Below are 15171 nucleotides of genomic sequence, written 5' to 3'. Positions count from 1 at the left end.
CCTATGTTTGCGCGGCTTGTCTCTGACAGTTCTATACTTAATGTTTATGCTTTGATCAAGGAAAAAAATAAACTTGGTTCAAATTATTTCAGATATTAACATTTTGCAATAGATGGTACTATTCAGCTCCAGACCCACAGCCAAGGTAAATTCTTCTGTACATCTCAACACCAAGTGGAAATCCATTCATTGTGATTTGCCCAAAGGAATAAGCGAGTTCGGTTTTCTGAAAAACGCAAGGAATTATGGGATTTGTCAAAAGTCACAAGCGATTAAAAACTCGGTAGCCGTGCCGCTGCGTGGAGATAGACCTGCGCCTCATCTGCAGCCAGGATCAATCCTGGGTCTCTGGCGCCGCAATCGCTGCCGAACACTTTGGCAGCGATTGCGGCGCCGGAGACCCGGGATCGATCCTGGCTGCAGATGAGGCGCAGGTGTATGTCCATGCCACGGCACGGCTGCCGAGACTGTTTTTCGCTTGTGACCTATGACCTGGGCATGCGCAGACGGAATACTGAACTCACTAATTAAGGACCTTCTGTACCTGTGAATTTACAAATCAGGACTATGCCACTTAAACTTGCTCCTTAAAACTAATCATGGTCTGATGTTACTGCAGCTTTATATTTGTCGTGCTAGCAGTACACTTCACTCCTATTCAATGATTCAAACTGCAGCTTTCAGGGGACTGTGTTTGCCACAAAATTCTGGCTGTTTCATGCATGAACACGGGCATCTGCACTAAATGTGCATTAATCTTTCCAGTAATTCCCACCCCAACATGTCATGCTTGCACATAATGTTAATGCTACTTACCACCAATTCCCATTATATTTTTGAAGACTTAAATAACTGAACAGAAAAGTACATTCTCATAAGAGCAAAGCTTGCTTAAAAAATGTATGCATTAACATCAACTAAATTTGTATCACTAATTGAATGTAAATTTATAGCTAAAAACAGGGAATTTCAGTGGTGTTGACCTGTGTGGTCACAACTTGACGTGTGGCTGCAACTACAAAACTCCCTGGATATTTGTATATTTGTCTCCCTGATACTGGAAAGGTCACGAGATTGGAAAGGCACAAGTGCAACATCATTGTTCAAAAAAGGTTGGAAATTAAGAAAATGTAGCTTGATATTTAGCCTGCCATCTGTCATTAGAAAAGTATTGGAATACATTATTAAAGATGCAGTAACTGGAGATTTTGAAAATAAATGGCAACCAAATAGAGCCGGCATGATTTTATGAAAAGGACAAATTCGGATTGGTACAGAATAACTTGGGTTTCTTCCCACATGAAGCGCACACTTGGCATAAAGTCGTAGCAAGTCATGAGGGCGGCCGATGGAACTATGGCATTCATTATAATGGGAAAGGCCTTGCATGATCCTCCACAAAGATAATGGCCATGGATAATTTATTGAGCGCTGCATTCAGTTATGGCCCCATTTAAGAAAGTATATGGTTTATTTGAAAGCAGCCTGAGTTGTTTCTTGGAGTGAAAAGTTTATCTTGGGGTGTGGGGGTGGGGTTGGAAAGTTGAGCAGGTTGGGTATTGTTCATTAGGGTTTAGAGGAATTACAGTGATCTAATTGAAAATATGATTTTGACAGAATATGTATACAATAGCACTAATGAAAGCATGCTGTTGGAGTGCATAACAGCTTGGTTTGGGAACAACTTTGCCCAAGACTAAGAAATTGCAGAGTTAGTTGTAGATGTACACCAGTCCACACACAGATCAGACTTTCCATTATTGACTCCATTTCCACTTCACACTGCCTCTGAAAACAGAAAAGCAGCCCACATAATCAAAGACTTAAGATAGACAAAGCTGGAGTAACTCAGCGGGTCAGACAGCATCTCTGGAGAAAAAGAACAGGTGACATTTTGGGTTGAGACGCTTACATAATCCTTCCAACATATAATCAAAGACTTGTCCCACCTTAGTCATTGTTTCTCCCTGCTCCCGTCCAGCAGAAGGTTCAAAAGCTTGAAAGTGTGCACCATCGGGCTGGGGGACAGCTTTTTTCTCTCTTATCAGGCTTTTGAACTGTCCTTCCATAATCTAGGGTACTGTCCAATTCACCTCTACCCCATTGTGGGCATTGGACTTGTCTGTGGAACTGATAAGCTACAATGCTGAGAACTCTATTCTGTACTTTGTATTTTCTCCTTTGCTCTATCTGTTGTACTTGAGGTGGGCTTGATGTATTGTATGGCATATTTTGTTTGTTTGGATAGCATGCAAAACAAAGCTTTTCACTGTACTAAGACAATAAACCTAAACCTAGAAGTTGACCTGTGGTGAGGATTGGGGGCAGGGGCATATACTTTGAAGATGGGTGAGAAGGAATCTTCTTCTGTGGATTGTGAATCTTTGGAATTCTCTACCCCAGAGACTTATTGAGGCTGCACATTAAATATACACAGTGAGAATAGATTTGCTATCTATAGAGGTGTGCAGGATCACGGGAAATAAGCAGAAAGGGCAAACTGAAACCAGTGTCTGAGCTGTGGTCTCAGTGTGTCAAGCAATCTTGGGGAGCAGATAGTCTGTTCTTTGCTATTTATTCTCATGTTAACAAATGTAGAAACTACAGAAAAGTAATTATCTTGAGGACTACGTGAATTTCAGACATCACTATGAAACAGCCTCTGGGTTTTACAAAAAATCTCAAATGGGAAGGGTACTTAGTTACAATATTTTAATAATGAGCACCTCTTAGTAGCGGTGGGAAAGTAAGCCTGTGCATGTATTTATTACATTGAGAAAACAGGCCGAAAAAATTACGCCTGAATCTTATTACTTTTATTGCCCATAATTTGTTGCCTATTTACGAATATAAGGGCCATGTTTTGATGTGGCGACTAGCATTTATGGGCAAAAATAACACTGCATGGTATATGGATTTGGAGTTTATTGATTCTGACATATATTTGCCAAGAGTTTAATAAATTCATGCAAATGTTTACAGAAGTGTTATTACCTGTACACATTTGAATTAAAGTCAACAAAAATACATTAATTAAAATCTATCTTGTTGTACATGAAATTACTGCATAAACTGACTGGGATGAATGCATTGTCACACCAGATCTTGATCTAAATGATTAATAGACCTTAGTATTTGAGATGTCAAACCAATCAGGAAGGAGAATTCTAGTTGCTGGAACATTGATCGCCTTTTGTAGCTTTGAAATTGCTTAATGTATTGTAATTAAAAATCACATAATTAAAACCTACTAAGTTAGCTACGTGGTGGTTAAGACTTGTTGGAGAGCAATGAATCTTTGAAAAACCATTGGTGCATCAATTGGTGAAATGGTATGGGAGCTAGAGCAATAATTTTTCAAATATTGTTTGTTCAATAAAATAGTGAGAAAGAACAAGAAACTAAAGAAGAGGACCGTTTGATGGAAGAAAAGAAAAAGAAAAAACAAGAAGAGAAGAAGAAGAAGGAAGCTGCGCAGAAAAAGGTATTTTATTTGATATTTGCAATGTTTGCTTATACTTAACTTTTGGTGATGTTATGTAGATAAATGGAATCAAGTTTTATGTAAGCCTTTTTGTTTTTCTTTCAGGCTGCTGAACATAAAACCAAAGGTTAGTTATTTGCTCTCTAACTATTCGCATTATTGAAGTAAATTGGCCCTGCACAGTCCTTTCCATTCAATGATTAATCATCGAATAAGCATTTGATGTTTTGAAAATTATATAACTGTTGTTTAATTAATGTCGATACTTCAATTAAAGTGGAATACATTTAGTTATTTTAATGAAGGATAATATAACCGTTTGTATGATTTTGTCATGGTTAGTTTCCCATCTTGCCTATTTTATGGAATAATGTACCTTAATTATTTGTTCCGATTATTTAGTTTTTATAAAACTTCCCATTTGAACTGGACCTTTTACTGTTCCGATAATTTATTTGGGTGAATTAATTCAAAACACTGTCCTTGATATTTCTTCAACCCCGCACCAATCCCCCTACAACCCGAAATACATATCCTACCCTCAAGTGCTGAAATACCAATTATTTATATTTGTGTTAACTGATGATTAGATTTGCATTCAATGGGCAGTTTTGAATCCACAGCAATGGCAACACCATATTTACTGGGGTTTCATTCAACAGCTCTTGTTTTTCTTGAAGTAAATTGTAACTACACTGTACAAACCAAAATGTTGTTAAACTACTTGTATGAAGCCGTCTTCTCCCAAAGTTCCCACACCTTTTTGGGGAAGTTTGATGCTTCAAACAATTTGGGCACAACTTTTTTTATAATAATTGCTCAGTTAGAAACATAGAAACAGTTATTACTATATTAGTACAAATTTTTGAATTGGCTGATAAAATTATGGGAATTGGGTTACTTACTATCATTAGAAGGCATTTTCAATTTTTTGAGGAAAGATGATGTCAAAGAAATAGTTATCAGAGCAAATTTGATCAAAGAGAATAGTCATAGAGCGATACAGTGTGGAAACAGGCCCTTCGACCCAACTTGCCCACATTAGCCAACATGTCCCAGCTACCCTAGTCTCACCTGCCTGCGCTTAATCCATATCCCTCCAAACCTGTCCTATCCTTGTTAACTGTTTCTTAAACGTTGGGATAGTCTCAGTCTCAACTACCTCCTCTGGCAGCTTGTTCCAAAAACACCACCCTTTGTATGAAATAGTCACCCCACAGATTCCTATTAAATCTTTTTCCCTTCATCTTGAACCTATGTCCTTTGGTCCTCAATTCCCCACTCTGGGCAAGAGATTATGTGCATCTAAATGCACAAGGTAGACAAAAAGTAAAACATTTTTAAATGTTGGAGATATTAATGATTTATTTTTCCTTTGAAGGCTCCAGATAGTAGATTCATAAATTTAAAAAAACTATTCTAAGTATCCTAAATTGGTAAGATACTTGTTATTTTCTTTTAATAGTTGTGTTCAAAATGAACCACAAATCAAATAGCTGAACAAATTCCACAATTTATTTACGTGCTAGTCAGAGTAGAAATAGGAACATATTTCAGATGAATACGTGGCTTGAAAAATGGTGCAAGGGGGAGGGATTCAAATTTCCAGGGCATTGGAACCAGTTGTGGGGAGGTGGGACCAGTACAAACAGGACGGTCTGCACCTGGGCTGGAATGGAACCAATGGGGGAGTGTTTGCTAGTGCTGTCGGGGAGTATTTAAACTAATGTGGCAGGGGATGGGAGCATGAGCAGAGAGACAGAGGGGTGTAAAATGAGGGTAGAAGCAATAGGTAGCAAGGTGAAAAGTAAAAGTGGTAGGCACACAAATCCAGGGCAACATTCAAAAAGGGCCACTTTTCAACATAATTGTATAAGGGGTAAGAGTGTTGTAAAAACAAGCCTGAAGGTTTTGTGTCTCAATGCAAGGAGCATTTGTAATAAGTTGGATGAGTTGAATGTGCAGATAGTTATTATTGAATATGATATAGTTGGGATCACGTAGACATGGCTCCAGGGTGACCAAGGCTGGGAGCTGAACATCCAGGGATATTCAATATTCAGGAGGGGTAGACAGAAAGGAAAAGGAGGTGGGGTAGCGTTGCTGGTTAGAGAGGAGATTAACGCAATAGAAAGGAAGGACATTAGCTTGGAGGATGTGGAATCGATATGGGTAGAGCTGCGAAACACTAAGGGGCAGAAAACGCTAGTGGGAGTTGTGTACAGGCCACCTAACAGTAGTAGTGGAGTTGGGGATGGCATCAAACAGCAAATTAGAAATGTGTGCAACAAAGGTAAAACAGTTATAATGGGTGACTTCAATCTACATATAGATTGGGTGAATTAAATTGGCAGAGGTGCTGAGGAAGAGGATTTCTTGGAATGTATGCGGGATAGTTTTCTAAACCAACATGTAGATGAACCAACGAGAGAGCAGGCTATTCTAGACTGGGTAATGGGTAATGAGGAAGAGTTAGCTAGCAGTCTTGTTGTGCGTGGCCCCTTGGGCAAGAGTGACCATAATATGGTTGAGTTCTTCATTAGGATGGAGAGTGACATAGTTAATTCAGAAACAAGGGTTCTGAACTTAAAGAAAGGTAACTTTGAGGGTATGAGACGTGAATTGGCCAAGATAGACTGGCAATTGATTCTTAAAGGGTTGACGGTGGATATGCAATGGAAGGCATTTAAAGACCGCATGGATGAACTACAACAATTGTTCATCCCAGTTTGGCAAAATAATAAATCAGGGAAGGTAGTGCATCCGTGAATAACAAGCGAAATCAGGGATAGTATCAAAACATAGAAACATAGAAACATAGAAATTAGGTGCAGGAGTAGGCCATTCGGCCCTTCGAGCCTGCACCGCCATTCAATATGATCATGGCTGATCATCCAACTCAGTATCCCGTACCTGCCTTCTCTCCATACCCTCTGATCCCCTTAGCCACAAGGGCCACATCTAACTCCCTCTTAAATATAGCCAATGAACTGGCCTCGACTACCCTCTGTGGCAGGGAGTTCCAGAGATTCACCACTCTCTGTGTGAAAAAAGTTCTCCTCATCTCGGTTTTAAAGGATTTCCCCCTTATCCTTAAGCTGTGACCCCTTGTCCTGGACTTCCCCAACATCGGGAGCAATCTTCCTGCATCTAGCCTGTCCAACCCCTTAAGAATTTTGTAAGTTTCTATAAGATCCCCTCTCAATCTCCTAAATTCTAGAGAGTATAAACCAAGTCTATCCAGTCTTTCTTCATAAGACAGTCCTGACATCCCAGGAATCAGTCTGGTGAACCTTCTCTGCACTCCCTCTATGGCAATAATGTCCTTCTTCAGATTTGGAGACCAAAACTGTACGCAATACTCCAGGTGTGGTCTCACCAAGACCCTGTACAACTGCAGTAGAACCTCCCTGCTCCTATATACTCAAACCTGCTCCTAAGCTCCTATACCTGCTCCTATACTCAAACAAAAGATGAAGCATACAAATTAGCTAGAAAATGCAGCCTACCAGAGGACTGGGAGAAATTCAGTCCAGCAGAGGAGGACAAAGGGCTAAATTAGGAAAGGGAAAACAGATTATGAAAGAAAACTGGCAGGGAACATAAACTGACTGCAAAAGGTTTTATAGATATGTGAAGAGAAAAAGATGAGTTAAAACAAATGTAGGTCCCTTGCAGTCAGAAACAGGTCAATTGTTCATGGAGAACAAGGACACGGCAGACAAATTGAATAACTAGTTTGGTTCTGTCTTCACTAAGGAAGACATAAATAATCTGCCGGAAATAGCAGGGGACCGGGGGTCAATTGAGATGGAGGAACTGAGTGAAATCAAGGTTAGTCAGGAAGTGGTGTTAGGTAAATTGAATGGATTAAAGGCCGATAAATCCCCAGGGCCAGATAGGCTGCATCCCAGAGTGCTTAAGGAAGTAGCCCCAGAAATAGTGGATGCATTAGTGATAATTTTTCAAAACTCTTTAGATTCTGGAGTAGTTCCTAAGGATTGGAGGGTAGCTAATGTAACCCCACTTTTTAAAAAGGGAGGGAGAGAGAAAACGGAATTACAGACCAGTTAGTCTAACATCGGTAATTGGGAAAAATGCGAGAGTCAGTTATTAAAGATGGGAAAGCAGCACGTTTGGAAAGTGGTGAAATCATTGGACAAAGCCAGCATGGATTTATGATCATGTCTGACCAATCTTATAGAATTTTTTGAGGATGTAACTAGTAGAGTGGATAAGAGAGAACCAGTGGATGTGTTATATCTGGACTTTCAGAAGGCTTTCGACAAGGTCCCACGTAAGAGATTAGTATGCAAACTTAAAGTACACGGTATTGGGGGTTCAGTATTGATGTGGATAGAGAACTGGTTGGCAGACAGGAAGCAAAGAGTAGGAGTAAACGGGTCCTTTTCAGAATGGCAGGCAGTGACTAGTGGGGTACCGCAAGGCTCAGTGCTGGGACCCCAGCTATTTACAATATATATATATTAATGATTTGGACGAGGGAATTGAATGCAACATCTCCAAGTTTGCGGATGACACGAAGCTGGGAGGCAGTGTTAGCTGTGAGGAGGATGCTAGGAGGCTGCAAGGTGACTTGGATAGGTTGGGTGAGTGGGCAAATGCATGGCAGATGCAGTATAATGTGGATAAATGTGAGTTTATCCACTTTGGTGGCAAGAACAGGAAAGTAGACTATTATCTGAATGGCGGCCGATTAGGAAAAGGGGAGATGCAACGAGACCTGGGTGTCATGGTACACCAGTCATTGAAAGTAGGCATGCAGGTGCAGCAGGCAGTGAAGAAAGTTAATGGTATGTTAGCATTCATAGCAAAGGGATTTGAGTATAGGTAGCAGGGAGGTTCTACTGCAGTTGTACTGGGCCTTGGTGAGACCACACCTGGAGTATTGCGTACAGTTTTGGTCTCCTAATCTGAGGAAAGACATTCTTGCCATAGAGGGAGTACAGAGAAGGTTCACCAGACCAATTCCTGGGATGGCAGGACTTTCATATGAAGAAAGACTGGATAGACTCGGCTTGTACTCGCTGGAATTTAGAAGATTGAGGGGGGGATCTTATAGAAACTTACAAAATTCTTAAGGGGTTGGACAGGCTAGATGCAAGAAAATTGTTCCCGATGTTGGGGAAGTCCAGAACAAGGGGTCACAGTTTAAGGATAAGGGGCAAGTCTTTTAGGACCGAGATGAGAATTTTTTGGTTCACACAGTGTGGTGAATCTGTGGAATTCTCTGCCACAGAAAGTAGTTGAAGCCAGTTCATTGGCTATATTTAAGAGGGAGTTAGATGTGGCTAATGGGATTAGGGGGTATGGAGAGAAGGCAGGTACAGGATACTGAGTTGGATGATCAGCCATGATCATATTGAATGGCGGTGCAGGCTCGAAGGGCCGAATGACCTCCTGCTGCACCTGTTTTCTTTGTTTCTATGTTTAGGTTAAGTAGTTTAACCCCTCAGCCAGGCAGCAGTTGTAATTTCATTTATATTTCCGTATGGTTGTTAATGCTTACAATGGGTAATTTGTATTAATGCAATAGGCAGTGAACAGTAAAATCATGGATCTAAAAATAAAATTGTAGTTCTAGGCACCCACCAGCAGGATCGGAGCAAAATCCTTTGGTTAGTTTTTGTGCCGAGGGTGAATTTTCTTTTAAAGCAGTTTAAACAAAACCTCTGGAGCCAAGTATCCTTTAGAATTAAGGGTTTCAACTATTTTTGTTATTCAGATTTTTTTTTAAATCTCTCTATAAGTGGGGGTTGGGGGGTTGGAAATACATTGCACTAATTAAATTTAATGTTGGCAATAAAGGTCAACTATGTGGAATCTACTCTAATTCGTGGTTTAAGAATCCAGCAAATGTCTTTTTTTGTTAAAGTGCATGTAAACTATTAATCATTCTATTAGCTGTGCTTGTCAGTAGGTTGTAGTACAGCTTTGAATGTGTTTTATAACTTCCTCCAATTTTTTAACTTAGTTGTACTTTTGAAAAGACTTGGAAGTTGAAGGCCACCTGATATTTCATGACTTTAATAATTGCATTAATTTCAACAATGTACAATTATATTAATCTCAGGAGTTTCATAATATACTAATGAGAAGTTATCTGATATTTACAAATTCATTCATGGGATGTTAGCAGGCAATTATTGCCCATCCCTAAATACAGGCCCTCCAGACCAAGCTTCCCTCGATGTCCTAATATATGCTTGGTTAGGCCCTGGAGATTTATCCAACTTTGTGCATAGACGTGCCAGCAGCACCACCTTTTGTAATGTGAATAAGTTTCACCATATCACTACTCTCTTCCCTGAATTTCCGAGCTTCCATGACCACCTCTACAGTAAATACAGACAAGAAATATTAATTTATGACCTCGTACCTTCGGTGGCTTCACACACAGTCTGACATTGACTAAGGGGTTCTATTTACTCTCTGGTTACCTTTTTGCCCTTAAAATTCTTATGAGATCTCTGGGGATTCTCCTTTATGTCAACCCTGTCTCATGTCCTCTTTTTGTCCTTCTGATTTCAATCTTAAGTGTGCTTCTACATCCTAAGTATTCCTCAAGGGATTTGCTTGATCCCAGTTGCCTATACCAGACGCATGCTGTCGCCTTAACCACGAGCAGAGCCTCCATATCCATCGTCAACCAGGGTTTCCTAATTCTGTCCGCCTTACCCTTCATTCTAACAATAACTTGCGAGCTCTGAATTCTTCCTCTCACTTTAAAAAAAAAAAACTCCACTTGCCAGATGTCTCTTTTCTAGCAAGCAGCCTTTCCCAATCAACCATTGCAAGATTCTGTCTGATGCTGTCAAAATTAGCTTTGCTCCAATTTGGAATATGTCCACAAGTTCTTTATTCCAGAACTATTTTAAAAGTAACAGAATAATGGCCATTAGTCATAAAGTGCTCCTCCACCGGCACTTAAGTCACTTGCTTTGTCCCTTTTTCTAATTGGATGTCCGGTGTTGGGCCATCTATATATTGCTTGTGAAAATCTTTCTGGACCCACCCAAGAAATTCTGCATCATCTAAACCCTTGGCTACATGGTAGTCCCAGTCAATACTGGGGAAGTTAAAATCATCTTTTTATCTATACATAACTAAAGCTCCGATCTCGTTATCTTCCAGTTGCGTGGTCATTCTATTTGCGCAAAAGACGTTATGCGATAGCGCTACGATTTTTCGCCAGCTTACCGTTCTCCTGCGCTGCGATTGCACCAAGTTTCGTTCCAATCGGGATCCAATGTAAATATTAGGGAGGTTTAAAAATCTTAAAAACCACACTCCTCTCCTGCCGTTCAGCGCCGCACTGATTGGTCTTTTCTCCTGTCATTCCGGTCCGCCCCTTCCTGCGCCATCGCGTATTTATTGGAGCTGTGGATGGTCGGCGGAGGTTTCCAACCGGACACAATTTTCGGAGGGACCGGAAGCCCGGCGCGGGAAATGTCGCCAAACGGAAAACGGAGTATCTGATCCCAGTGGAGGAGAACGACCAGCGGTCAGCGACCCCTGTAGGTCCGCTCCAGCCCTTCTCCTCTGGTCCCCCTTGCTGGCTCCTGCCCCACAACCCCTGTCTTTTCTCCGAGCTTTCTCCGACCACACCCCTCCCCCACATACCCCCACTCCATCCCCCCACAACCCCGCTCCCCATCCACTTCTGAGAGCTGCTAAGACCTTGGTTTATCCCAGCTGCTTATATATCTGGAGATACTTCCCTATCCCTGACCAGACCCTTTATCCATCATCAACCATAGTTCCCTAACCTTGTCCTTCACTCTAACAGTCAAATGCTGGCCATGTACGCTTCTTAATTCTTTGTCCACAGACAGCTTCTTAACTCCCAAAATGCCAGACTTCTTGTCCGTTGCCTTGGCAATTAGTCTTACCTCAGTTTAGGACTTTAACTTGAGGACCAGTCCCATCTTTTCCTCAGGCTATCTTGAAATTAACTTAAGCTATCATATGTGTTGATAATAAATGTCTTAATGTAATGATTCGAGTGATTCTTAACAGAAAAAGTGCATGTGGGGCTGTGGAAATAATTTAGGTTAAAAATCGATATTTTTACATGCTTGTATGTTGAATTGGTGGAAATTCAGTTATACGTTGAAATGTCATGATTTTTGACTAAGTTACCTCTACGTCTCCTTTAATATGATTTGCAATTCCCTCAGTGCATTGGCCGATATAGCACAAATTATTAAGTTCCTAAGTTAATTTAACTCTCTAAACAGCATTTGGAACAACTTAGACTCTGCCACATTGTGGTAATGAGAGGTGATTGTTTGGATTTCTTATGCAGAAGTAAATGCTAGGATTGTTATGCATGCATATTGGTGTTAAAATGGTTTGTTTTGATAGAGGTTTGCAGTGCAGAACTTGGGTGTAATAAATTATTTTGCAAGGAAATGGGTACCAAATGGTTTGCATTCTTTTACTGGGAACTTGGCTGACAGATGGATGTGTAATTGAAGTAACTGTGCCTAGAAATATTCCAGGCTTGGCTGAAAGTCAAACTCAACAGCCTTAAGTTAAACTTTTCTGGTACACTTTAAGAAGTGGTGTAGGTATAGTGTCTTCCAAGGTCATTCTCCAATTAGAAAACAATTGTTTCGACCTTGAGAATTGAGTAAGTCAACTATTCGAGATCTGCAATGCTTGAAGATGGAATGTAAACCGGCACCAGTTTGCATTTTCCTATTCGCCATTTCTAATGAGGCCTGAAAGAGAAAATGGGAATGTAGTTTCCGCTGAGTATTTTGGCTTCCTTTTTGATGTTGTATTGTGCTGAACAGCTATCCTCTAGCAAGCTGCCAGAGCAGCAAGTAAAGAATCACATAACATTTCACTTGTGCCTTCAGCTTGACTTTTATAAAATAACTTTTGACGATTGTACATCTTATCAGCTACTCCCCAATTAACATAATTTTATGCAAGCAGTTTAAATCTATTATTTATTTATTGAATTTGGCATTGCTAGCTAGGTCAGCCTTCATTGTATTGTATTGTATTCAAATTTATTAGAGACAACGAGAGACAACGAAATGAATTTCCCTTTACAGTCAGTATCATAAAAATAAATAAATAATAAATAATAAAACATATTACAAATAAAATAGAATTTTAAAAAAAGCACAAACACAAAGTCCACGACACAACATAACACAATGGCACCAAGGTGAGGAAGGCACCATAGTCCAGCCAGCCTCCCCTCCGATCTTCCCAGATGTTCACCCGTGGGCGGGGCCTTCTGAGCACCCGCAGTCGCCACCCCGGGCGGCCCGATGCTCAGGCCCTCTCGCCGGGCTGATAGAACGCCGAACCCCGACGCCGAACCCCGACGGTGAAAATCCTCCTCAGCGGCCCGGACCTCCCAATCAGCCGCCTCCCACCGGAGTCCGCAGCTCCCGAGTCCGCAGGCCGAGCCGGGCAGTCGCAGGACCCCACGATGTTTGTCAGCGCCGCCCGCGTTGGGAGCTCTGCGAACCACAGCTCCAGGATGTCGGTGCCGCAGGCCCAGCGCTTCGGGCTCCAGACGGCGATCCCTGGTAAGGCATCGCCAGCCCCGCGATGTATCAGCGCTGTCCCGTCGCTGCTGGAGCTCTGGTCGATCCCGGCAGGAAAGGCCGCGCCAATCCAGTAGGTAGGCCGCTGGGGGGCGAGGACGCGACTCGAATAATAGTCGCGTCCTCTCCAGGAAGTGACTGAAGGACGGTATCCCCCTTACCGTACCCTCTTCCCCCACATTAAAACATTAAAAAACCCCATAAAAAAACACACTTCAACATGACAAAAAAAACGAAAAAACAGAAAGATACCGGGCTGAAGGTGGAGGCAGCTGACACCAGCGCCACCGGAAGTTCAATGCCTGTTCTACATTATTTATCCAAGTAGCTGACCCATTTCAGAGAATAGTTTGTGGGTCTGGAATCTCACATAGCTCAGGTTGACCAAGAGTGGCAGATTTCCTCCCGTGTTGTACATTTCATGGCAATCTGGTAGTTTCATGGTCGCAATCAGTCATACACCGAATTCAAACTTTGTCTTTGGATCATTAATCCAGGCATCTGCATACTAGTCTGCTATGCTTTGTCACCGGAGTTGACAAATTGGCTATTATATACAGTGCCCTCCATAATGTTCGGGACAAGGACCCATCATTTATTTATTTGCCTCTGTACTTCACACTTTGAGATTTGTAATAGAAAAAAATCACGCTGGTTAAAGTGCACATTGTCAGATTTTATTAAAGGGTATTTTTATACATTTTGGTGTCACCATTCACTCTTCAAGATGGCGGATGTGCAGGAGTGGGCGCCGTCTGTGTATAGCAGCCTGCCCGCAGTCCGTCTCTTCACCTTTTTTTTATTTTAATTCCTGTCATAAAATGTCATAACATGTTAGTTGGAGGTCTTTTATGTGGGGGGGGGAGGGGGAAAATTTATTTCTTAGTCCCCTAACTGGTCGGAGAGGCAGCATCCCTCCGAGCTGCTTCTTCACCCCGTCCTCGCGGCCTACCATCGAGAATGGAGCGGCATTTCCTGTCAGGACCGGCCGGGACTACAGCTTCGGCGCCGGCGCAGAGCTGGGACACCATCATGGAGCGGGTGATGCCTTACCGGGTCGCCGTGCGGTAAGCTCCGGAGCGCTGTGGCCGCCGACTCCCAAATTCGCGGAGCTGTGGCTGCGGGCGTCCGGCCGCGGGCGGCGCTGGATTTGGAGCGCCGCGGAGCCTGGGATCGAGTTCGCCAGGGTCGGAGCTCCAACCGGCGCGGCCTGAGGGCTATGAGTGCCCCGTTCTCCGGGGAGGAGGCAGCCGCTCCAGACTTTCCAAGCCGCTGAGGAATGTTTCGCCCGACGCCGGAGTTCCATCTTCACAGTAAGAGGGCCCTGAAAATTATCGGACTGGCTGCAAGGCCACAAATGGGCCCCGACCTCGGGTGTTTCACAGAGGAAGAGGATTTAACTTTCTGGTGCCTTTCCCCACAGTGGAAATGTTTGATTCTGCTGTGGGGGGATGTTTGTGTTGAACTCTATAATGTGTTGTGTCCATTTTCTTTATTTTTTTAACCTTTTTCTATGGTTTGTATGGAAACTTATCTATTTTATGTAAAGCACTTTGGTGTCAATGCGAGTTGACTTAAAACGTGCTATATAAATAAAACTTACTTACCATGTAGAAATTACAGCTGTATTTATGCATAGTCCCTCCATTTCATGGCTCCATAATGTTTGGGACACATGGCTTCACAGGTATTTGTAAATGCTCAGGTGTGTTTAAATGGCTCCTTAATGCAGGTATAAGAGAGCTCTCAGCACCTAGTCTTTCCATCACCTTTGGAAACTTTTATTGCTGTTTATCAACATGAGATAAAGGTTGTGCCAATGAATGTCAAAGAAGCCATTATGAGACTGAGAAACAAGAATAAAACTGTTAGAGACATTTGCCAAACCTTTCGGCCACCATTCAGATAATAGTCTACTTTCCTGTTCTTGCCACCAAAGTGGATAGCCTCACATTTATCCACATTATACTGCATCTGCCATGCATTTGCCCACTCACCCAACCTATCTAAGTCACCTTGCAGCCTCCTAGCATCCTCCTCACAGCTAACACTGCCCCCCAGCTTCGTATCATCCGCAAACTTGGAGATGTTGCA

The 15171-nt window shown here is 42.1% G+C and overlaps 1 protein-coding gene across 8 annotated transcripts in view; it reads left to right on the top strand.

Annotated features, from left to right (window-relative positions):
- tnrc6c (trinucleotide repeat containing adaptor 6C) overlaps positions 1 to 15171 on the top strand; it is a 135892-nt gene that overhangs the window by 37063 nt on the left and 83658 nt on the right. For all 8 annotated transcript variants that reach the window (XM_033044629.1, XM_033044628.1, XM_033044631.1 and 5 more), the window contains exons 2-3: positions 3385 to 3484; positions 3590 to 3611. In XM_033044629.1, coding sequence (XP_032900520.1) covers positions 3422 to 3484; positions 3590 to 3611 — 85 coding nt within the window. In that variant the 5' untranslated portion in view covers positions 3385 to 3421. The remainder of the gene's footprint in view (positions 1 to 3384; positions 3485 to 3589; positions 3612 to 15171) is intronic.

Source organism: Amblyraja radiata, chromosome 26, assembly GCF_010909765.2.
Source record: "Amblyraja radiata isolate CabotCenter1 chromosome 26, sAmbRad1.1.pri, whole genome shotgun sequence".
NCBI lineage: Eukaryota > Metazoa > Chordata > Chondrichthyes > Rajiformes > Rajidae > Amblyraja > Amblyraja radiata.
This window is presented reverse-complemented; position numbering and strand designations above follow the sequence as displayed.